Source organism: Diadema setosum, chromosome 10, assembly GCF_964275005.1.
Source record: "Diadema setosum chromosome 10, eeDiaSeto1, whole genome shotgun sequence".
Taxonomy (NCBI): domain Eukaryota; kingdom Metazoa; phylum Echinodermata; class Echinoidea; order Diadematoida; family Diadematidae; genus Diadema; species Diadema setosum.
Window position 1 is genome coordinate 25,110,530 of NC_092694.1, and position 24,763 is coordinate 25,135,292.

The 24,763-nt window shown below is 39.4% G+C and overlaps 1 protein-coding gene across 1 annotated transcript; it reads right to left on the reverse strand.

Moving 5' to 3' along the window:
• Positions 1-17,039: 17,039 nt before the first annotated feature.
• LOC140233876 (uncharacterized) lies at positions 17,040-23,990 on the reverse strand. Its single transcript, XM_072313965.1, has 3 exons — positions 23,854-23,990; positions 20,051-20,204; positions 17,040-17,081 (listed from the first exon to the last, which is right to left on the reverse strand). Exons 1-3 carry the CDS (start codon positions 23,988-23,990, stop codon positions 17,040-17,042), a joined length of 333 nt encoding a protein of 110 aa, XP_072170066.1.
• Positions 23,991-24,763: the final 773 nt, after the last annotated feature.

The window sequence follows — 24,763 nt, forward strand, 5'->3', positions numbered from 1 at the left end:
GATCGAGACATAAAGACCCGAATTCACGAAGGTGGTACAAATGAAACCATGGTTTAAACCATGGACAAAAACCATGGAGCGCCAAGTGTTGCATGGAATATTTCGTTACGAAATCAGTCATTTCTTCGATGAAATGACTATTTTGTAACGAAATGACAACATTTTGTAACTAAATGAACATTTCGTCCACGAAATGATAATTTCGTTAACGAAACGGTAATTTGTCGACGAAATGACCAATTTAATAACGAAATATTCCGTGCGACACTTGGCGCTCAATGGTTTTTGTCCATGGTTTAAACCATGGTTTCATTTGTACCACCTTCGTGAATTCGGGCCAAAGAGTCAACACGTTCAATGAGCGAAATGATTTTGAAAGTTGAAAAAAAAAATCGATCAATGCAGCATTATGTCAATGAATCCGCAAAAAGGCCAATAAGGGACGCGAGGTCCCCATGCAAGCTCCACAACCAAACCCCTCTTCCACTGATTAGGAAAAGGTAAATATCAGCATTTTCCATTCCCAAATGAAGGAAGCACAGCAAAAGGCAGTGGATATTTTGCAAATTATAACTAGGAAAAAGAAGAAACAGCACTCTCTGCTACGTTTTGCGTTCTTTTCAGAAGTCATTTTCATTTGAGGGACTTTTGATAGTTGCCATTACATCTATACATAGTGCATCGTTTAGTTCGCTTTAACGTGACCGCCCAACTCAAACACCACAAAAGTGGAACTAGGTCATATAGGCATAGGGCCTATATACTTTTGTTAAAAGTAAGGACTACTATGTTATAAGCTTGAATATTATTTAACTTGTTTGATAATGACCATCCTAAAGGGGCCAGGGCGTACGTTTGTTCGTATTTATTTTGCTTCTCAAATCAAATCAAATAAAAAATAAATTACATCAATGTGACAAATTTAAACCAAACATGGCCAAATGACAAAGGAGCAACACAAACGTTTCTACATTACAATAGTATGCTTTAGAGAGAAAAGAAGATGTGAGTGCTGTGCGAGTGCAATAGGTGAGTTGAATGTTTTTGTTGGGGTCATTTTATTATTATTCTTCAGTATATCAGTTTAATAACACTAATGAATTCAGACCAAAACATGAACAAACTCATATCAATTATTATACTCTATTTTACTAAATATAATGAGTTAAATTATATTTCTTTAAACTAGCTTTGAAAGAAAACAGAGTTGTTCGTGTTTTAGGGAGTCGGGTAAAGCATTCCATGTATCAGGTCCGTGATTTCTCACTGACCTGTGAGCTATAAGTGCTATCTCAGCAATCTGTCACAGCTGGTATTTGAAGCAATAGGGCAAAGCGAATTTCGGCTGGTGTGACCTCCATGACGGCTAGCAGTCAAATGAGGAAAATTCAAAGTCAGCGTCAAATTTATACCTTTCCATTTTCCTGGTATTGTCCGCATGTCTAACTTATGTTGTCCGGAAGACATCCTGATTGTCCGCGTTCATTCCTGGTGTAATCCTAGATGTTTCCGCGCTGCCCGGCTACGATTAGCATATTCCGAGGTATTTTGCGCTCTTCCGGAGTGATTCCTAGGATACTCCTGGGAATGTCCGCAGTCAGTCCGCGGACAGTCCGCGGACATTCCAAGGAATGTTCCAGGACAAGCTGATTTTCACATTTTTTTTTTTCCGCGTCTGACGCGTACAGGATGCCGAAATGACAGAATTTGGTTCCACAACCCTTCCTGGGCTTGTCCGCGCCCTAGTGGACGTCCGCCCTTAGCATGCCTGTACAGTGACGGGGCATTAAACTGCACATTGCTTGAATATGAGACCGTTTTGAAGCAAATAATTTTCACACAACAATAGATACATAATGTACTCTTAAATTAAAAACACAAGAATTAGAACAATCATCCCCCAGCATTCCCACTGATTCCCACTGATCAATTACTAGACATCCCCTTTAATATCATATAGGGAATATTGACAGCGACGAAAACATTTAACCCGTTCCTTCCGCAATTCTCTGAGTGCCTTTAATGCCCCCAAACGAGATTCTTTTCGCCCGTCGACAGAGAGGCACACAGGTTGGTAATCCAGCTGTGTGAAGGCAGTCAAGCGGTTCATTGTGTCCCCCTTTCTACGGTCAACTACATGTGCCCGCGAACAATGGAAATATCGATCGGGTGCGAGGTATGAATAGAGCGTGCGCTGATTAGCTCTCAGAATCTTTTGTTCTACACAAAACCAGGTACCTGAATGAGGTGACTGGGGTCAGCGAACCCGCATTTCTAACTGATCTCAGCCTTGATTATTATGTACATGTTCGTACGAGTTTACAGCAGAACAAGCAAAAAAACTAAATCAGGAAAAGGTACATAATACTGTGAAAACCCCTTTTTTTAAACAGCAGGAGAACAAATCCTGAGAGAATAAACTCTGATCTTTTTATCAAACCCACTTTTTTGAGCATTTTAACACAAAGAAACATGAATTTAGGCCACTGAAGCAGGCACCCTTGTCTTCATTTTGGGAACCTGGTAGACCAGGTTCCCGTATATCAGTTGCTCCCACGGGAACCTGGTAAACCAGGTTCCCGTAAGGAACGGGTTAATGTGTGAATTTTGGACTGCGTGAAAAATAGGGATCATGAGGGAATGTAGAATTTTTTTCTGATTTCTATTCCTGAAAGATTATGAGTCACTTTAGTTTAACAACTAACGGTAAAACACATTCTTAAACATATTTTGAAGAAAAATTTGATCCAGCTTAAGAACAGATATAGACTAGAAAAGCACTCCGAGAGCGCAGACCTCCGCTAAGCAGTTACTTTCCACCAATGATCTTGCTCTTCCCTAGAGATCAATGATTTTCACCGACTGAAAAATCGCCCGATTTCCCAATATAGAAGCCTTTGTTATGTCACAAACCCTCAGATGCGCGGCGCGCCTCGCCCCAGCAGAAACTAGAGCACGCACTAAGGGTGCGTTTATAAGATTTTTTCTTTTGGCCAGAAACAGTGTTTTGAAACACTGTTTCTGGCCAAACAGTGATTCTAGCTCGAAAAAAAAATCTTATAAACGCTTGCCGTGATTTGAAACAGTGTTTTGAAACACTGTTTGTAAACGCACAAAATAGTGCGTTTACAAACAGTGTTTCTGTAGAATTAGTGTTTCAAAAATCTTATAAACGCAACCGCGATCGTAAACACTGTTTATGTGACGTCACAATACCTTGCGCGCACCCTGTTTGACCTTTTGCCGAGGAAAAACTGCGCAGAGTAAGTTGCGCAATGGCACAGTCTGAGCGAGAGCCCCAACACGCTCGGAGAAAAAAATCTTATAAACGCTCTCCTGACGAAAGTGTGTTTTGAAACAGTGTTTCAAAACAGTGTTTCAAAACAGTGATTCTAGGCCCGCAAAATCTTATAAACGCACCCTAAGTCTTTAGTGCGCGCATGAAAACTTCAAAAATGCGCAGCTTGAACTCCTAAGTTCATTGACCCTATACGTGGCAAAATATCGAAAATTCTTCATAAAAATTTCCGGATCACTACCAAAATTTAATCATCTGTTTCCTGTGTCATTTTCAACCTTTCCTGCAAGTTTCATTCAAATCCGTTAACAACTTTTTGAGTTATTTTGCACACTGACAAACAAACAAACTAACTAACTAGAGAAGCACTCTGAGAGGGCAGACCTCCGCCAAGCATGCGGCTCATTTTCCACCACTAATCTTGTTCTTCCATTAGAGATATCACTGATATCCACCCATACGTATTTATAGCATTAATGTGCTGAAAGTCGCCCGATTTCCCAACATAGAAGCCTTTGTTACTTGATAAATCCTCAGCTGCACCGCGCGCCTCGCCCTAGGCTGCTCAGAAACTAGAGCACGCAATTTAGTGCGCGCATGCAAACCTGAAATACGCGTAGTCTGAACTCCCAATTTCATTGACCCTACCTGCCAAAATATCAAAATCCTTCATAAATTCCCCAAAAATTTTCGGATCACCCAAAATTGATCGTTTGTTACTTGTGTCATTCTCAACCTATCCTGCAAGTTTTATCCCAATCCGTTAGCTACTTTTTGAGTTATTTTGCACACAGACAAACTAACTAACTAACTAATTACACCTGTAACTAACGAACAAACAAACCAACGGTAACGAAAGCATAACCTCCTCCCTTGGCGGAGGTAACTAGAAAAGCACTCCGAGAGCGCAGACCTCCGCCAAGCAGTTACTTTCCACAAATGATCTTGCTCTTCCATAGAGATAAGTGATTTTCACCCACTGAAAAATCTCCCGATTTCCCAATATAGAAGCCTTTGTTACGTCATAAACCCTCAGATGCGCGGCGCGCCTCTCCCCAGTAGAAACCAAAGACGCTTAACTAATAAGACACGAAAGTGCGCGCTAATCCTGTACAAAACAAATGGACAGCGCGCGGTCTTCAAGCGCATACGCACATCACCTGAGACGCGCTGCCTTGACGCTTGATAAACATCAGCAGCGGCTTCAGAGACAGCGCGTCTCAGGTGATGTGCGTCTTTGCCTGAGACGCGCTGTCTTTGAAGATGTTGTTGTTATCAAGCGTTTTGATTCTGAGATCATGTTGTTGCCAAATTTTTACCTCCACGAAATAATCCTTATCAATTTAAAATCTCGTTCTTCAAAATAATCCCCTTAATCGAAAAAAAGCTACGACTATAATTTTTAAATCTTTTTAAGATAATAAAAACACCATTACCTTTGGAAATGAGTGATGTTCCTAGGTGTACTGAGTTTGTACTTAGCTCTCTTTCGTATCGTCATGTAGGGTAGCCATTTTGTGTCCATTGTTATCGCGCGCCTTCATATCTTATTCTCTATTATATCCCTCATGTAAAGCTTCTTGCCATAGGATTGTACAGAGCACGAACATGGTGTAGTTTTACTAGCTAGCTACGAGCAGCTGGATGCGGTGCAATTGGTTACTAGCCAGCGTGATATAGTACTTTTGGGAATCCACGATTTGCACCCAATCGTGATCATGTGATCGATATCTACATTTCTCACTTAAGAATGTACGTAGTGCGCGTAGTAGCGATACTTTTGAGCGACAGTCCTGTGGCTTGTAGCGAGCTAGCGCTAGCATGCAGCGCGGTGGGGTGGTTGGTGCGCGACACAGCATTACAGAAATCGGTGGTGCAATGGCGTGTGTGTGTAACGTTATTGGCAATTAATGTGATCAATGCATTCAGCTCAATTGACAAAGTGACTGGTTCAAGTAACGGAGGAATGATCGCAGGAGGACACCATATCAGGTACGAATTAGGAATAAACTAAACCCGATTTTGAAGATGATCTGGGTAACGAAGCTGCTTTAGGCCTACTTCTAACGTAGTCCTGGACCTCCTCGATCTTTCGGAGTTTTGCACGCTGTAGTGTAGCTCGTGTGTAGGAATCAACAACAGCGCAGCGGTGTCGTTCGCTACGCGCTGCACGCACTGCTGCTGCACAGCTACGGCCTACCGTTAGATTTATCGTTCAAGAAACCTGTACATTTTTCCAAAAGGGAACCGTCATTACTCTAGTAAAATGCTCGAGAGGGATATAAAACAAATATCGACTGCTTTCTTTCGGGCCATGGTAAAACTATTTGACCTCGGTGATTTCTCAACAGTGCCATGTCCCTCGACTTCGTCTCGGGACATAGCACTGTTGAGAAATCACCTCGGTGCAAATAGTTTTACCATCTCCCTCTGCAGCAGTCGATATTTGTATACTATCTTTGGTAGAAACTAGAGCACGCACCAAAGACGCTTAACTAATAAGACACGAAAGTGCGCGCTAATCCTGTACGAAACAAATGGACAGCGCGCGGTCTTCAAGCGGATTACGCACGTCACCTGAGACGCGCTGTCTTGACACTTGAAAACGACAGCAGCGGCGTCGGGGATTGCGCATCTCAGGTGATGTGTGTCTTTGCCTGAGACGCGCTGTATTGAAGATGTTAGGGAGCTTTCGATTGAGGACGCAATGAAATCTGCGACGTAAATTGTGCGCGTCGTGTGCAAATTTCAGCCGTTGGCATAGTTACAAGCTTGAAGTCCTGCGTCCATCTCGAATCTACTTCGGTAGTAAGCCAAAATAACGTCGTTCTAGAATCACGGACGTAAGCCACTTGGTAACTAAGGGAGTTAGCCAATCAGAGACAGACGGACCTTATTTGGCAAGTCCCCGTTTATGAATGCTTGCATGCTCTACCCATGGGATCTCAACTCCATGCTATGACCCAAGGAGCTTGGGTTAGGTTTAGGGATAGGGTCCCCGATAGATTTTTAGTTTCCCCAATCTGTGCCGTCTAAAAAAAACACGCTGCCCGCCCGCCTATTTTGCACACTGAACACACAGCTAGCTAGCTGAACTAGCAATAGCTAGCTAAATAGCTAGCTAGCAGCAATTTTTTGAACCATTTCTGTATCGCTTGCAATGCATGAATGCCGCTAGCTAGCGCATTTACAGTGTACGTGTGTATGGAGGAGTAGTAGCTAAAGTAGTGGGCTGTGGTCATCCGCTGCATCGGGGCTGCCGTGTGAGAGGACTGCGTTGCACAAAGATCTTGGATATGGATTCTGAAAACAACGACGCCATTTCGGTAAATTTAAACTAGAATCTAGACTATGACTAACTGTTGAATAGTCTAAATCGACATCTATCTAAATAATGTTCACGTTAGTTAGACTCAAAGTCAAACGTAAAAAAAAAAAGGTTAGGAGGTTATCTGACAAGACTTCACAAGAATCTCTCTAACATGTTAGCAAGTAAGTAGGCCTAACAATTAGACATCCCTCTAACGTTAGGCCTACGTTAGATGATTAGATCGTAGAATAGACTAGCTAGACGGTCTATAGACTATAACGTTAACATTGTTAGTTAACTGTTAGACGTAGGCCCTAGACTCTAGAACTTAAGTCGTAGAAAAGTTACGACTAGAAGCCTAGACCACTATTAGTGCGAGTAGGCTACTTAACGTTTCTTTCTAACAGGTGTAACACTCTTCTACAGTAACACGGTCACGGCTACACGGGTCGCCTAACGTTACTTCTAATCGTTCTATTCTATCTAGGTTTCCCTAATGGTTGTTAGGCCTACTAGTATTAACGTTGTTGTTAGGCCTAACGTTAGAACCTGTCTCAGTCAACATTAATAAGCCTAGGGCCAGTAGGGAGATCTAACTTAGGCCGGATCTAACGTTATCGTTAGGGGTCTAACTGTTAGCGAATCTAGATAATTAGGACAGATTCTAACGATAGCCAAACCCAGGAAGTAACGTTGGTTGTACGTCCGTGTAGACACCTTTATACTGTTAAAGTCGTTAGACATTTCACGTTAAAGTTTAACGTTGGTCAGACTGACTCATGTAACCGTTAACTGTTAGGCCTAACGTTACAGCAATACAGGGGCCTAACTATGGATGTCAAGATCTTGGCGTTTACAGCACCGTAACACTAACACTAACAGTTAGGCCCTAACATTAAAGGGGCTGTGAAATCCACGAATTTGAGCTCTGAGAGGGCTAAGATGTGTTAATTCTTTGATAATCTTTCACCAGTTGTTTGTAAAAAGCACCTGTAAGAGAGAAAATCCAATTTTGCTGCCCTGATTTTGTATATGTCCAAGTTCCTAAGCTCCGCCCCTTAAAAAAGTGAAATTTCGACAAATGTGAGTCACGTGACCGAATACGTCATCTCAAGAACCGAAGCTTTCGTAGCAGACGACACTGCTACACGTTAATACGCACACGGCCCATACCTACCCACGTATCGCGTATAATGTGTACCCCGCTGTTGTGTGTTGATTATTCGCAAGACGTCGGGTTGTTAAACGTTTGATTGCAAAAATATAGTTTGAAGAGATCTTAGCTACACCCTGAAAACGAAGCATTCACACCTTTCCCAACGATCAATATCTACGAAGAATCTGGACCACACGAGTAAAACTGACAAGGGCCGATTGGGACGGGCCCAGCAGCTCAAGTTTGGTGTACGTGTGCAGCGCCCACTTCCCCGGTCCCGAGGATGCATTCGAAGAGGGGCTGCATAACCAATTTCAGAAGGCTGAAGCCCGATGCTTTGCCTGTAATTAAACTGCCACTGCAGCATGGCGAATCGTCCGAGTTGAATTAGAGGAGTGGCAACAACAACCAGCCGCTGAGAAGAGGAGGAAAATGAGAGTGAGTACCATAATGACTATCGGTTACGAAGTCCACCTACGTTCGTTCGGCATTACCGTGAAATACTGTAGTCCACCATTGTGCACTCCATTCACCGCCATTCATTTCGTCATAAGCCGGTGACTGCTTTCAACATCCATAGACTTTGCACATACCAGTAGACCACGTCTAGATCTAGTGAAGACGCACACGCAGAACAAGAGGGGACCGATATTGCGTTTTTGTAGGCTCGGCATTTACTTACAAAATTAGAAATTCGGTAAAAATGTGGGGTCTTTCTTTGTGTTTTCATTCGTGAATCGAATATGTCACGGTAGCAGCTGGCTATGCTCTGTGACTGTGCGAGTGTGAGTGTGATGTGACTGCAGTCATATTCAATACACTACACTAGTTGCAGTGACAAATGAAATACCATGGGTACTCAATAGCAATGACAATGATTTATAAAAATGACAGGGTGGTTAGTATAAGCATAATGACAGGCTCAGTTTTTTTTTTCCCAAAAAAATAAGAGCATACTGGTTTGGGGTACCTACCTGTATGGCTGTAACTCGCATCAAAGAAAGCCTTTATAGGTCACCTATGTTCTAAAGTCAAGACAAAGTTCAAATTAAAAGTCAAAGTTGTATGGACAAAGAACTTGCTCGTCCTAATTGTGAAGAAAGGCAGTGACATAAACTGTAGTCGCAACTCGGTCGCATCAAGGCAGAAGGGCCAGGACCATAAATGCAGACACATCCATGGGTCAATATCAGTAGGTTTGTGTCTACGTGTAATTTTTTTATATATAATTCAGATGCAGACTTCATTTGCAATTTATCCATATGGGCAATTCCACACTATCGGTACCAGGTACTGTAACTGATGTTACTATACAGTGCTTTTACAACATTCTGTTGTCTGTAGTACCGGTAAAATGCATATAAAATACCTTTGAATTGTAATTGATATAGCTATAGTTTATAGGTACCGGTATACAAGGTACATTGTAGCCTTACTGAGGCTAAAGTAATTAGAATGATAAATTTTGCACCAAATCTGCATTTCTAAATAATTGCAAGAAAAAAAAAATGCATCAGTAACTGATGTTACTGACAATTTTGTCAGTGATCCACTGCCGGGTTTCAAGTCGTACAAGTCCAGGGAGCTTATGGGGGAGGGGGGAGCTACATAGTGCTTATATGACACAAAATTTTGGAGGATGAAATTGGGTGGGTAGCTTTGCATAGTACATGTTCTCCCTCCCATATCGAATATCAGCTGAGAAGCAGAAAAAAAAAATCCTTGTAAAATCGTAGGGGGCAGAAGTGCACAATGCCCCCCCCCCCATAGGTACGGTACAGTTGTGAATGCTTCTACCCACGATCAAGGTTGCGTGAGAGTGTTAGATGAGGCATAGCTATTTTGTTGAATGCATAATCTGGCATATTATCGAGCTAAAAAATTTTTAACTGCATAATATTTTGTCAGGATATATACGGTACCACTGTTCGATAGTGTGGAAAATGTGAACCTGTGACTGAATGCTTAAAGGTGCAGATTTAGTGCTTGAGAGAGTTAAAACCTATACATTTCATTCCATAGTTTCTTGGCTTTTTAAGTTTATTCATTTGAATATATTATCAGGTGCTTGTCAGTCAGCTTGACGAATGAGAATTTCTTATTATGATTATAGATCATTGCTCAACCACGCTGTAAAACTGCAGGTTGTGAGAATTATAAACATTTTGTAAGGAACTGATTTGGCATGTATTGTATGGATTTTTTTTTTTTTTTATGAAGTTGACCATATATTCTATAAATATGCTTTCTTATTACATTTGTGTTTCTTATTTACTAGTATTTGTCAATTTTGAGCATTCATGGCATATGCCATTGACCAAATCAAAGGCACAATCATGAACTTTTCTTGTTTCACATTACAGATGCTGGATGAGATTCTTGCTAGCCATGAGCATGATCCCCCTCAGGAATCTCTCCAGCCTCAGGAATTCAATACTGTATAAGGATTTGTTCAAACCAGAGACTTTTAAAATTGATTTATTGGTTTCAAATTCTACTTCAGACTCCAACTAGCTGCACTCCACTACAATGCCAATAGCAACTGTCCGCAGGCAACTACCAAGAGTGGGAAAAAGCGGTACAAAGTCATCAAGCCCAAGTATAAGCCTGAGAAAGCATCAGTTAAGGTATGCAAAGGAAAGGTCTCATTCTGTAAGTGAATATAATTTTGTCATTACCCTCTCTACAGGAAAAAAAATGATCACAGACCACAAATAATAATGTACACGGATAAAGAAAGTATGGAAATTAAATTTAGATTACTTGAAATTATAACTCTGCCATGTTGTGATGTATCTTTTTGTTCATTTGTTGCAATACAAATTCAACACATTTCTTCAAAATCTGAAAGTTCTTTGTCCTTCAATGGCCTGCTTTTTGTCTATTTATGTGTTTTAATATACAGGCATGGTTCTTTGGGGTTCTGAGTCACCCTTCCCTCCCCCCCCCCCCAAAAAAAAGAAAAAGAAATACGTAATATTTCATATCTAGCTTGTCAACTTCAGTGGGATCACTTGTTGGTTATCACCTTCCCTTACCTCTCACTTTAATTAGGTGATACGCTATCAGCGTATCACCTATTGTGATTGTCAAAATCTCTCTTTATTAGGTGATACGCTATCAGCGTATCACCTATTGTGATTGTCAAAATCTCTCTTTATCTTTTTTTTATTCTTCTTTCTTTCTGGACAATTTTGTGTCGTCAATATCTCAAGAATGACATTACGAAATAACATGACATTTTCAGTCAATGTCTCATGACAAAATCTAGCCACAATAAGGTTTTCATGACAGTAACATATCTATGACGTCATCTAGGCGCCATTTTGTGATTTTCGGACCTTGTCACATGATCGATCATAACTTCATAACTAGATGTCATTTCTGTATCATTTTCGGTGGACATGAAGTTCAGGTCACGCTCTATCTTACTTTTTAACGCTAGTTACACAGGTCATCATTACGCGCGCGTAAGCGCGCGTCAAAATTTTAAAAGGCTCAAAACGACTTCCCAATGGGAAATCTCGAAGTTTCAGACAATTTTAAGCGTTTCAAACATTTTCTCGCGTGCGCGTCCGTCCGCGCAATTTCGCGCGCAGAGCCCGTAAGCAACATGAAAATGCAATTTTTTTGACTGATTTGGATTCCTGATACTTTGAGTAATAATATCCATTGATTTCCGATCGATTACGACCTATATCAAAGGAATGCACTGGCGTCAAAGTTGAAATTCCGCGTGCGCGTCTTTCTGCAAATATAGTGAAAAAACATGTCTTTGTTTATTTCGCCATAGCTCTTTAAATCGTCCGTTGACCCTATATTTCTATTGCATATTACAAAAGTATATGAATTGTAAGTAACATTCCAAGTATCAGTATTGCCAGGAATACGCGATGACGTCATCATATCGTCATTTTAAATCAAAAAAGTGGAATTGATTTTTTTGAGGTACTGTTTCTGACATTCATTTGCTCGTATCTCTGTTGTTTAAGCTCAATATTACCCCAAATTCAGATATGTTGCACTTTGAACATTTGCCTTTCAAGGCCATGTGATGGTTTTGAAATATGATGACGTCATCATACTAGAAATTGTGATTAAAGGTAAAGACTCAAAATCAGACAAGTTTACGTGTTATGTCTATGGGAGGTGATTTTTTTTTAAACCATGCATTGACTTGACAACGTTTAAGCACCTTTACCTCATCTGATTTTACTCCATTTCCTCTGAAACGTAAATATGTTGTAGCTGAGACAACAAGCTTTAGTAATCATGCATTTTATGTTTTCAAATCTCCTCATCAGGTTGACAATTTTGCAATTTAAAACTGAAAATGAGAATGCAATCTGTACGGAACGATTCCCAATTTTTCTTTGCAACTGTATATTGATCGAATCCACGCTGCCACTTGTGGGAAGTTGAATAGCGCCATCACAAGTCAACACTGTCACGATAGTATTTAGATTTAAGTTTCGCACTCGATCTTCAGGACAGCCATGTGGCATAATCGGTTAGCGCGCTGGTTGTTCATAACGCCATACCGGAAGGCGAGAGGTTCGACTCCCGCAGGACTTTTATCCGTTCTTTTTTTTTCTCTCTTTTTTTTTTCGGCAGTTCAGCTTTACTCCGATGTCATTTATCGTATTACTTTATCAAGTGTACGTAACCCGTGAACACGGCTGCTCTATTTCCCTTGTTTTGTATTGGAGTTTGGAGATTGGGTTTGCTTCATTAATTTTGTCACACTTAATGTTGTAAATTGCCCCTTGTTACAGTGTCCCGCTTGCCACCTTTCGTTTGCTCTTTCCTTTTCTCTTCATGGTTATTGTTATACTGTAACAGGATAGGTAGGAACATGTATGTTTAAATAACTTGCAGGAATGGGAGCTGAATTGATTAACTCTAGTCCAGGTGTATGGCGTCTCGCTCATCTCTTTGAAATTCCAGGTTGTTATTGTTTGACCCAATAACGAAGTTGTAGACAGGTTATATGTTGTTATAGAGGTATCTTGTGCCACATGAATGGAAAGCATCACTGTTTAGTAGTAGTAATGAACTTTTTCATGTTGTATATGGTATAAATATTTAAGATATATATATATATATATATATATATATATATATATATATATATAATAAAAAAAAGATTAAAGATAAATTTCACATCCAATCTTCGGTACAGCCGTGTGGCTTTATAGTCACTTAGCGCGCTGCATGGTCATTATGCACTACCTTAGGACGAGATGTTCGAGACCCGCAGGACGCTATCATTTTTTTCTCTCTCTTTCTTTGTGTTTCTTTTGGCAGTTCAGCTTTATTCCGATCGATGTCATTTATCGTATTATCTTATCAATTATACTACCCCACGACACACAGTCGCTCAAGTTCCTCTTTTTTTTTTTTGTCGGAGGCTCTAGGTTGGATTTGCTTCATTTATCATACGTATTGTTTAAATTGCCCTTGGTACAGTGCCCCGCTTGCCACCTTTCCCTTTCCCTTTCCTTTTCTCTACGTTTGTTCCTGTTATATTGTCACAAGACAGGTCGGAAAATAATTTGCATAACTCAACTGGAGCAGGAATGGCAACTGAATGAATTAACTCTAGGCCAGGTGTATGGCGTCTCGCTCATCTCTTTGAAATTCCAGGATGTTATTGTTTGACGCAATAACGGAGTTGTAGACAGGTTTTATGTTGCTATAGAGGTATCTTGTGCCACATGAGTAGAAGGCATCACTGTTCAGTAGTAGTAATGAACTTTTTCATGTCCCTCCATGTCAATTATAGTGTGGTTTAAAGGGGTTGTGTGTCTATCTGCCAAAGAAAAGGAATAACTTATTTTCGTCATGGCTGTTTCTCTATACGTAGCCGTAGGTAATGAGTGTTGTTGGTATCTGAGCAGTGAAGAACAGAGCATCAGGCTAAAATCCCCCTTAGTTATACGCGCTAAGCGTTCAATTTGATATATCTTTCTTTATGAAGTCAATCCCTGCTAATGGAGTTACAGAATTATGTTATGACACGTTTCACTGAAAGTTTGTAAAGCAAAGTTTATGGACAAGGCAAGCAATTGTACATGAATATACCTACCATTGATTTCAGAGGGAAATTATGGTATGCATAAATGTAAGGGTATCATTGCTTTGGAATTGCTGAGACAATATGCTTGGCACGAGGGCTTCCACTTCTAATAACTGATCCCTTTGAAGATGTGTCGGTCATGGGTGATCGTCATGATTCATCTTTCACGTAGAAGCTTGCGTTCCACACTCTTGGTTCAAGAAGACTTACCATCATACTTCAAATTGTTATTAAAGGTAAAGACTCAAAATCAGACAAGTTTACGTGTTATCTCTATGGGAGGTGATTTTTTTTTTTATGTGCATTAACTTGACAACGTTTAAGCACCTTTATCTCAGATGATTTTGCTCCATTTCCTCTGTAACTTAAGTGTGTGGTAACTGAGACAATAAGCTGCAGTAATCATGCATGTTATTCTTTGAAATCTCCTTATTAGTTTGACAATTTTGCAGTTTAAAACTGAAAATGAGAATGGAATGTGGACAAAACGATTCCTGATTCATCTTTCACATACATAAGTTTACGTTCCTCTTTTTTTTCTCGTCGAGACGTATGGCCGAGTGGTTAAAGGCGACGTCTCAGAGACGTGAGGTTGCACACGTGCGGGTTCGAACCCCACAAGATCACGAAACAAAATACCTAGCTTTTTTACTTTTTTTTTCTTCAATTTTGTATTACATATATCGTCCATGTAGAAATCACATTCGTATATAAACGCACCTATACACACACACAGACACACACACACACACACAATATCCCTCTGTTTTGTGTTGGAGACCACATTGCTTCGACTGCTGCAGAATGTTGCATCCTGACTCTGTCAAATAGTATGTAATGACGACAACGGAGGTGTTGTACTTTGAGCAATTGTCTTTCAAATCCATGTCATTGTTTTGTACTTTGATGACGTCATCACACTGAAAATTGTGATTAAAGGCAAGGTATCAAAATCAGCCGATTATAGGTTTTATGTCTGCGGGACGTATTTTTCCGAAATTGCCAGAAATGGCACAGCGACCCCTCAGTCGTTACAAGGCCGCATTTCCTTCTAGCAATGCAATACATGTTCACGCGGCCACGATTGCTGAGTGGGCATTGACTTTTTCCCCCTGTAATATCTATACATTTTTTTTTTCGGCCTTACCGTTTCCGTGGATGTCCCGTGGCCGAGTGGTTAGAGAAACCGTTTTGCATGCACGCTCAATACAACTTCAAGGTGCCTATATCACATTCTTTTCTTTGTCGATCACAGATGACCGACATCTGATGACCCCAGGCGTATCACCTAACTCGTCAGTGTGACGAGTTTCATGTCTCGTGTTATTGTTTCTTCTGCTATGCTGAAAGAATCACACCATGTCCCTCCACCAGCCCTACCCCCAACCATATACTAGTTAAAAAAGAAAAAAAAATCCCACTTTTATTGATATAAGTAATAACTGAATAGTCTACAATTTAGTTGGAGGTGATTTGAATATGAGAGCATGAATCAGTTTCGTTAAATCAGAGATTAGTTTTAAAGTAAATATCCAGGCTTTGGTCAATTTTAACCCTTTGTACAAAATTGAACTTTACACACAAGAGCCATGTGTATGTGAGTGTGTGCTGTCAATGACCCTGAACAATAGACATGAATACCACGAATACCACCTTTTCAGAGCTCTGCTCACTAGGCTTCCCGACTATTGCTCCAAGGCACATGAATGCTTTATTAATAATTCATGATGGATTGCCCTAGGCACTGTTACTGTTAGTCTGAATTCATGGTAAAGAGTAACATGCATGCACGGATGAACAAAATCAGCACATGTTTTCATGTGCTTGCATACACTACATTTCAGGATGAATAAAGACTAGCTGTGAAAGTGGAATTTCTCATGAATATGTAATAGACCATTCCAATCCTGACCATTGTTCAGGACCATTGTCAGGGTGTTAACCACACACTCCCATACACATCTGACCCCTGTGCAAAATTTAAATTTTGTACAGAGGGTTGAAAACAGAGCAGAATCTGAAATCTAACTTCAAAATGAATCTTGAATTTACTGAATCTGATTTATGCTATCATTTCTAAAGCACCTCTAAAAAAATTGTACATTAATCTGCTATTGCACATATCAATGTCAGTGTTATCTGATACATACTTTTGAACTATTAAGGATCCAAAGTAGGAAATGCTTTTTTTGTAACACCTAGTGTATATATATATATATATATATATATATATATCATATGTGTGTGTATATGTATTTTTTGTTTCCTTTTTTAATAGAACCATGTTTGTTGATATGTATTTCTAAAACAAATATATATATATATATATATATATATATCATATGTGTGTGTGTATATGTATTTTTTTTCCTTTTTTAATAGAACCATGCTTGTTGATATGTATTTCTAAAACAAATATATACACATCTTTTATGATATTTTCTTTTCTTATGGCAGCTTATGTTCATGACCTCATGGAAGAGGCATCCCGTTGGAGTGTCAACTACAGCGCAAGTGAACTGGAAAAGAAAGATGCCCCACCATTCCTTAGCAGCCAGTACACATACCAGGCCAAGGATGAGCTCATTCGCCAGCATACAAGCCACTTCTGTCTGGATACCTGATTATCCATCCTATATCCATCCTATATCCATCCTAGTCCTTTCATCCATATGCAAGAAGTATGCTAGACACATAGTTATAGACGAAGGTATCATGAAAACATGAACACTTTTTCATGGATTTACTCTGTACCCTGTTTTCTGTGATACATGTACATTTACTGTATCATGTTCATAATCATGTATGCTTTGGGAGGCTGTTCTAGCAATAACTTAGCTTATGACACACATATCATCTATATATATATATATATATATATATATATATCATATTGATGTCAAGATTATATACAGTGTATGTCATATGATGTAAAATGCACTCCCGTTAGAACAAACATGGTTATAACGAAATTCCAGTTATAACCAAGTAAAAATTTGGGCCGTAACGTTATCCACTTTATGTGTTTTTATTGTTTATTTGTTCGGTTATAACAAAATTTCAATATAACGAAAGAAAACTGCGGGTCCCAAGGACTTTGATATAATGGGAGTCCACAATACAGTCATTCAAGCATGAAAGAGGTTAACTTGTGGCTTGGATTGCATAGTCTTACATTATTATCATAAAAGTACTCCTAGGTGTACTCCGTTCCTTCCTCTGGCAGATTATCATACACCTGCCAAACATAGTGTGAAGGGGTATGTGATAGGTATCGGTGTGACGTTAGTCGGGCAGGTGATTGACAATCGACATGAAAATCGGTGTTTGTGATGAAATGAAGGTGCAGGTGTGCAAGACTTATTTTGTGTGTGTGTTTCAGACAAAGTGATGCCATGTCAACCAAAGTTTTATCAAAACGTTGTACAGCAATAACTTCCACAGCATTTTAGTAGTTAAAAAGTTGGTGTTTGTGATGGTCTGTAGCTATTTGTGCAAGACACCCTTTGTGTTTGTACCTGACCAAGCATTAGCCATAGTTTTCTTTTTTATATTTTATTTCAGTTGAGCCAATTACCACACAGTCAAGAGATGATGTATATTGAAGCACTGTGCAGATATCTAATCACCTTCAACTTTTACAACCTTGCACTTTTTGTGGTCACCAAAAAGAATAGCGGTACAATAAAACAAGGAGTACTCCGCATACAAGCTGTATAAAGAGATTTAACAAAGACAATAATGCAGTTAATGCCAATAACATGTAAATGGGAGTTATATTTAGGCAAGGTCAACTGCGATACTGTAAATCAAAGTCACAGAGAAGCATACTGTCAAACTTCATCAGTGGCGAATCCAGAGGGGGCGCAACACCCCTCTTTATTTATTTTTTTTTTAACAAAAGAAATATAACAAAAAGGGGAGGGGGTTAATTTAGAATGGCGCCTACCCTTTATGGAATTCATGGATCCGCTCCTGTATATTCACATCTATTTCTATTTTTACTTTCATGTAAATTGTGCACAAAGTTCTTGTTAGTACATGTATTGGGCACTAATTTCTCAACATTTTATGAAAGCTTCATTGCAAAGAGATCATGTCAGAGAATGTTGCATTTAAGGTAATAGCATTTAGTTGAGCGCTTTAGATAAAATATGTACAGTGTACATGAAAGAATACCAAGCACAGTTTGTGTTATGAAAGTTTTCTTGACCATGAGTTTGTTTTTTGTCCTTTTCAGATACTATATTTGTTTGATATGATTTCTTTAATTACATAATGTAGCTTTTTTCTTTTAGGATTATTTTTCATATAAATTTCCTTTTGACGTGTTATATGATGAGCACCAACTGTTCTTTGATCATGCAGCTTTTTGAATAATGGAGAAGCTCTTGCCAAACTATGAAGTTGTGTTGTGATTTTTTTTCCCACTGTTGAATGCACAAAATGAAACTTTTTTGTTGTTGTGTAATATGTGTGTGTGTGTGTGTGTGTCTATTGGTTGTGCATGATTTTATTTCATGGAACATGTACTCTCTAAAAAAAATAACAAGCAAGAAATATGCACTCTTGGAGGATTGAATAAAAAAAAAATGAATTTACAGTGAAATTTGAGTGACAATTTGTATTTCCACTTTTGTGGAGTGACCTCAGAGATAACTCCGATTTGACTCTAATTTCACTCAGAATTCATTCTTTTCTCATATTCATTCCTTCAAAAGTGAACATTTTCACTTGTTATTTTTAGAAAATACACATGTATGTTCTATTATGGTGCTATGGATTATTTTTTTTTCAACACAGAAACATATATAAAAATCAAACAGAGGGCTTCAGTTGGGGATAGGATTGTGTGCTTGGGGTAATCACACATTTTATTTATCTTGATTGATTGATTGATGTTTATGAGTCTGCTACGAAGTAGTGCGGAAGCATTGTGTGTTTTCAAGTTGTCCGTTCGTCAATTCACGTGTCCGTCCGTCTGTAATGAATTTTGTGGACAGCATAACTAACAGTTTAAGGTATAAATCCTAATGAAACTTGGAATGTATAACTGAGTGCATGGGCAAGGTTTTGCCTATCAACATTCACGTGCACATGCTCAAGGTCAAACGGTCAAGGTCAAATGTTCAAAATTTCTCTATCTCCCCCCCCCCCCCGGAGGTATTTTCTTGAAATTTAGTGTATGCATGTACTACCAAATAAAGATTCTCAAGAGACAACATGGGTCATGAGATTAAAAGTCAAAGGTCAAGTTGAAATGTAGAAATTTCTAGTTTTTCTCTATTTCTTGCAAATGCTTCAATTAAGGTATCTTCATTGAAGTTAGTATAATATGTGAATGTATACTGACTGGCAGTGATTATAGAAACTTTGGGGGTCAGTGGTCAAAAGTCAGCAGTCAAACGTCAAGGTGAAAATCTGTAAATGTCAGTCTCTTTATGGGTTTTACAGCTGGAATCCCTTGTACTCCTTAGATGGAAATTGTGACCCGCTACAACAAAATGGTCCTAAAGTCGCGCACGGTCGAAGCCGTGAAAAACGAGTTTGAAGTTAGAGCATCAAAATTGGTCAAAACTTACGATTTTCTGAATTTGACATATCATTAGAGTCTAACATGTCTTCTATCATCTGTCGAAATTTTGAAGCAAAATGATGAAAGGAAAGACCATAAAATAGCGTTTTTCTGGGCCATGTTTTTTTGGCGTTTCAACGAAGCAGAAACTGGTTCGAACATTTGGATTGAGCGCCACACATAGGCTCCGCCCCTAACAACGACCAGAGTGATCTCATTGGTCAGTTTGCTGCTTGCCGCTAACCGAAGCGTGAAGCTCGCACACTGCCCAGTCGACTGGTGCGTGTGGGCGGGTTGCGCTATGCTTAGCCGCTTCTCCTGACATCCTGGTCACTGATTGGTCGGTGAGGAGACCGCCGTCGCTGTGTTTGAATGAGCATTACGGGGGTTGCTAGGGCTTAACTTCTATTGTCCGGAGGTGAATACTGACTTGCGTGTCTCTTGATTGTGACTGCGTCGCAAGGAGAACTTTTAAGGCGCTTTTCTCGAAACAGTGATTTCCCAGACGTCTTGTCATGCGCTCTTTTAAACATCGATATCTCCGCAGTCGATTATTTTTATAAGACATGATATATATCAATTTAAAGCAGAAAGATTAGGGAATTGTGTCATGCAATTTTCAAATAATCGACCTCGCCCGACTTTAGGATCATTTTGTTGTAGCGGGTCACAGATGTTTTGCTGATCATGTTAACCGCAGATGAAGGCAGTGGTACCCACACAGATCTTCCAAGGAATCTCCAACGCCATCTCGCTAGCTGTCGGTAGGCAACATGGCGGTTTCTCCTGTACAGAAAGGAAAGAAAAAGTACATGTACTTAATTTCAAATTTATAATGGAGAGAATTAAAAAATCAAAGAAGTTGAATTTTCTTTGATAAATGGCTTCCTTTACTTTCCCAATGTTTCCTTAATATGCATAAGATATTGATTAGCAATGGTGTGAAATATGCCTTTATGTGATACTAGATGACTGTAGAGATATATAGTGCATGAACATATTACATGTACACCAGGCTTTCATATTGCCACTGTGGTGAATTTTCAACTGGGGTGGGGGTGGGGGGGGGGGGGGTTGGGGGCCAAGGCGACCGAGTGGGAGAGGGTGTGAGAGGGGGTACACCCCCTACGGTAGGGAGAGTTTTGAATATCAGTTCATGAAATGACACGCACTGAAAGTCCATATTAAAGGTGTTTTTTTTTTCTTTCTTTCTTTTTTTCTTTTTTTTTTCTCCCCGATCAAGGGGGGAGGGGGGCACGGTCCTGTGACCCCAGCTATGCCAGTGCAAATTACTCATTTGTATGTGTACTCGTGCATACATTTAATCCACACATGTATACTCAGTAGTGAACGTACGCTAGATAATGGCCTAACAACTTCCCCTTAATTCAATAATTTTTTAATTGTTCACATGTTAAGCAAGACACCAATGCTAGATCTGTGTACAGTGTATCCATGAAAATATCAGTCAAAGGCTGCATATGTAACATAGGGCCTATATACACTATTTCTTGTGAATGGGTTTTCACTTTTTTGGCCTAAAAGTTTGGCACAAAAACACACAAACACACACACAAACAAACTTGGGTATATGCAAGCATATTTCAAATCTAAACTACAGTATAACTAAAATTCTTATAAAACACACAAAAAAATAATAACAAAAACATAAAAACACTTGTTGTCTGTGGCATCACCTCTGGCATCTTCATCATAATTATTGTTGTTCGTATACTGATAGTACGCAGTCTCTAAGTGTAATACATATGTGATGCGCTCCGTCGGAATGAGTCAAAAGTCGCAAAAAATGAAATCATAGTTATGCCTATATGTGCATTCTACAGACTCTAAGCTTTACACTGATATATAAAACAACTCATTTCGACATCCCTATAGATCATAAAAACGAATATTAACTACGCTTATGATGTCAGTCCATTTTCTAAATAACGGAGAAAATCGCTCTCAAAGTTCAGGCTATGTTCAAGCTCACGACCTGTTTCTTTCACGGGACGAAACAATACAACAGTCCTGCTTAGCGACGGCGTTTACGCTCCATCGCACGCACTGCCATATAAGGCGATAGCTTGGGTGTGTAAGATAGTTAACCAATCGCAGGACAGGTCTATCATTAACGATTCTGACCAATACGGCAGCCCGAATGTAAACTTCGGTGCGTTTGTGTCCGTGCCGCTGCCGCCGCATGAATGAGTCGGTACGCGTTGTGTGTCGGCTGCGGTGTAGTTTGCCGCAAGTTTTGAACTCGCAAACAATAGGAAACAGTATAAAGAAAAAAAAGGCACGCAATGCGTATTACGAGAAGCGTCTTTTAGCGAGGGCGTTGATCGCTTCCATTCTCCTCCCATGTTGTTGTCAATGGAAACGATTAGCAAGTACTAATAGCTAAATAGAACCTGTGATCCCATTGTAGGCTCGAGTTCAAAAGACAGCATCGGTAGAGAAAATCAATGAAGCTAATTAACGATAGTCGTCTTTTGAGATCGTGTTTTTTGCATGTACTAAAAACCCTCAAATTATGCACATGGTCGTAATGTTGCAGAGCATCAAAGACTGCTTTCGCGTCTGTTCTGCTGCAGCTGTATACAGTCGTAACATTCTGAATTCCCGCCATATTAGGCACATTCCTTGATAGACGTTGCGTCCACAGTAATTATCGCTTATCACATTTGTCAATGCTGCACATACTATACGTATCAGAAGCAAAGGTTGATGTAGGCCTGACAGCTTCACGTTGGGTTTATATGATTGTATCATAAATATACTTCTTATTCTCGGTCACTTTTGTAATACCATAGCATATAAAGAACCATTAACTTGTGGCTTAAGCTTCATGTTTTTTACATCACATTTACAGTTACAATCTTTCTGCATTTGAGATAGATAATTATACTAACAAATATTTGGAATTAATACTTAGGCCTTCCTCATTTCGTTTTGTATTCACAAACCTTACTAAAATAAAAATGATTGCTTGATTACTTTCGGGTAAAGGAACCACCGGAAAAGGAACCGCATTTGATTTTCTTGTTAACGAAAATACGCTAATAGCGAACCATATTTCATTGTGTGATTAACGAACCTTCAGAACAATCAATTGTATTACCCCCCCCCCAAAAAAAAAAAAAAAAATCAATGTCATGCGTTGTCAATAGTGATAAAAGGCCCGTTTTTATTTCGTAGTGTGTCTCAGTACTCCTGTGTTTATTTTTAAGGATGTGCCTCTCTTTATGATTGCGATTGATGTTCAACTGTTTCTTTCCCGCAAGCTTGAAAAGGAAGAAGCTAAAATTCAGGCAAGGAGACGAGTTTTCTTCCATGAGGTACAATCATTAAGACATACATTTATTCCCGAGAGTTGTGTGATTGCTTATGCGCTAAAGAATTATGTCCATTACATGTATCAGGCACGATACAAAACGGTTGAAATCTGCTGAAAGTCGAACTTCGGTGTTTTTTTTTATTTCCATTTCAAGCGAGGATAGACTAGAAATTAGTTTGTCTATACTGGCAGGAGACATTAGTTTTCCAGTACGTACTCCTCATTTAAACAATCGCCATATTTTCGTGGTCAGAATCAGATAAATGGGGCAATAATGTTTATTAACCAGGGAAATAATATTACGCATTACATACATTTGGCTAATTATCACACGAATTGTCGACTTTATAAAAACGAGAATAATTGACAACTTATTCCATACTATATCTCAAAAGATGAACTTTAAACAGTAAGTCACATACCAAGGAACGAAAGTTATAATCATTTGAAAGAATTCATTAATGAGGCCAATAACCGTTGTAAAAGTACACACACGCATCACTAGAAAGGTTTCAAGTTCGATATGTGATTATTTTAGCTCATTGATAAAGTATCATAAATTTTGCGTGATCGTCGTTAGAATAAAATTTTTCAGCGCCATTTGTGCGTCACATCAATCACCACTTCATGAAATGTGGTGCATGTATCAAACGCAACTCGCTGGTCATGCAATTGATAGCCTTGGTCAGTTCACTGTTATTGCGTAATTCTAAAGCCCTCGCCGCCGCCGCCGCACGCACGCACCATGCTTTGTTTTGTCTTCAATGGGGTCAAGAGCAATGCTTCATTAGCATACGCCCTAGCAACGGAGGCGGAGTCTTGATCGGGCGAGAACAATAGGTGCGAAACGCAACGCAAAGGCGAGCGTTCGAAAAAAATGTAACCGAAAAAAATGGTCTCAGAAAAACTGTGATTTGGGACACTTGTACTCATTTTTACACGCTGAAATTTTCTGTACAAATAGATAAAGCATCAAGGAATCAAAATCCGTCATAAAAAAAAATTTCGACCCGAGCAGTGCTTCCCCTTCATTTTCGGCTCATTACGGGAAAACTCCCCGTGCGACTTATGACTCATTTTGTTGGAGCGCCACACATATTCATCCAGGCAAAAATGGTCTTGAACCCTAGGTGCATGGTGATGCAATCCAAGTCGTCGCCAGCAAAAGAGTCCATCTTTTCCACCACTCGTGCGATTTCTTTGCAGCACACAGACTCCTTGACCGTCGGCATGGCAACACATCCGCTCCACTGCATGAGCACCTGAACAAAAGACAGAAATGGCGGATTAAGGAAATGACGATTATTGCTTGCTTTCTGAAATAAAAAAAAATGTGTAACAAAAATAACTTTTTTTTTATTCAAAATAACCATTTTTAGGAACACTTCCAGTATCATATTACATATGACCTCTTTCCTGAGTTCCCATCTGCTATTATGCAAGGTTGAAAAAAGTGTGTATAGCTGCTGAGTATCCCTCTTGTGTAAAATGTACACGAGATATTATGTCATTGAGGCATGGTTTGCAATATATTACAAGTTTGCCAAAATTCATTATCATGCACCACGGGCCAATATTTGCAATCCTCTCTCCCCCCCCCCCCCATGTATAAATACACTAGTATTCAATACTCGTAGAAGAAAAAAGATGTATGTAAATCAATGAATTTAAATGAAGTAAAAACAAAATCATAATACTAGATGATACTAGATGAAACAAAAAATTAACACTTTGCTCTGAAATTTGAATGATCAGAGTTTGTCTCTTTAGTTGACGTAAACATTGATTAAAAATATTACAATTGCTGAAGAAAAAGAAAAGAATTTCCACATAGGGGGGCATAGCCCTATGTGAGGTCTAAACTCTAATAACGTTATAGATAGATCTAACAATGTTAGAACCTAGGTAGCCTACATGCAGCTACATGTAGGGCCTATTCTGCTGTAAGATTTTCAGGAAAAGCAGTAAAATGCAGGGTTGCCAACACTGGAAACTTATCTAGTTG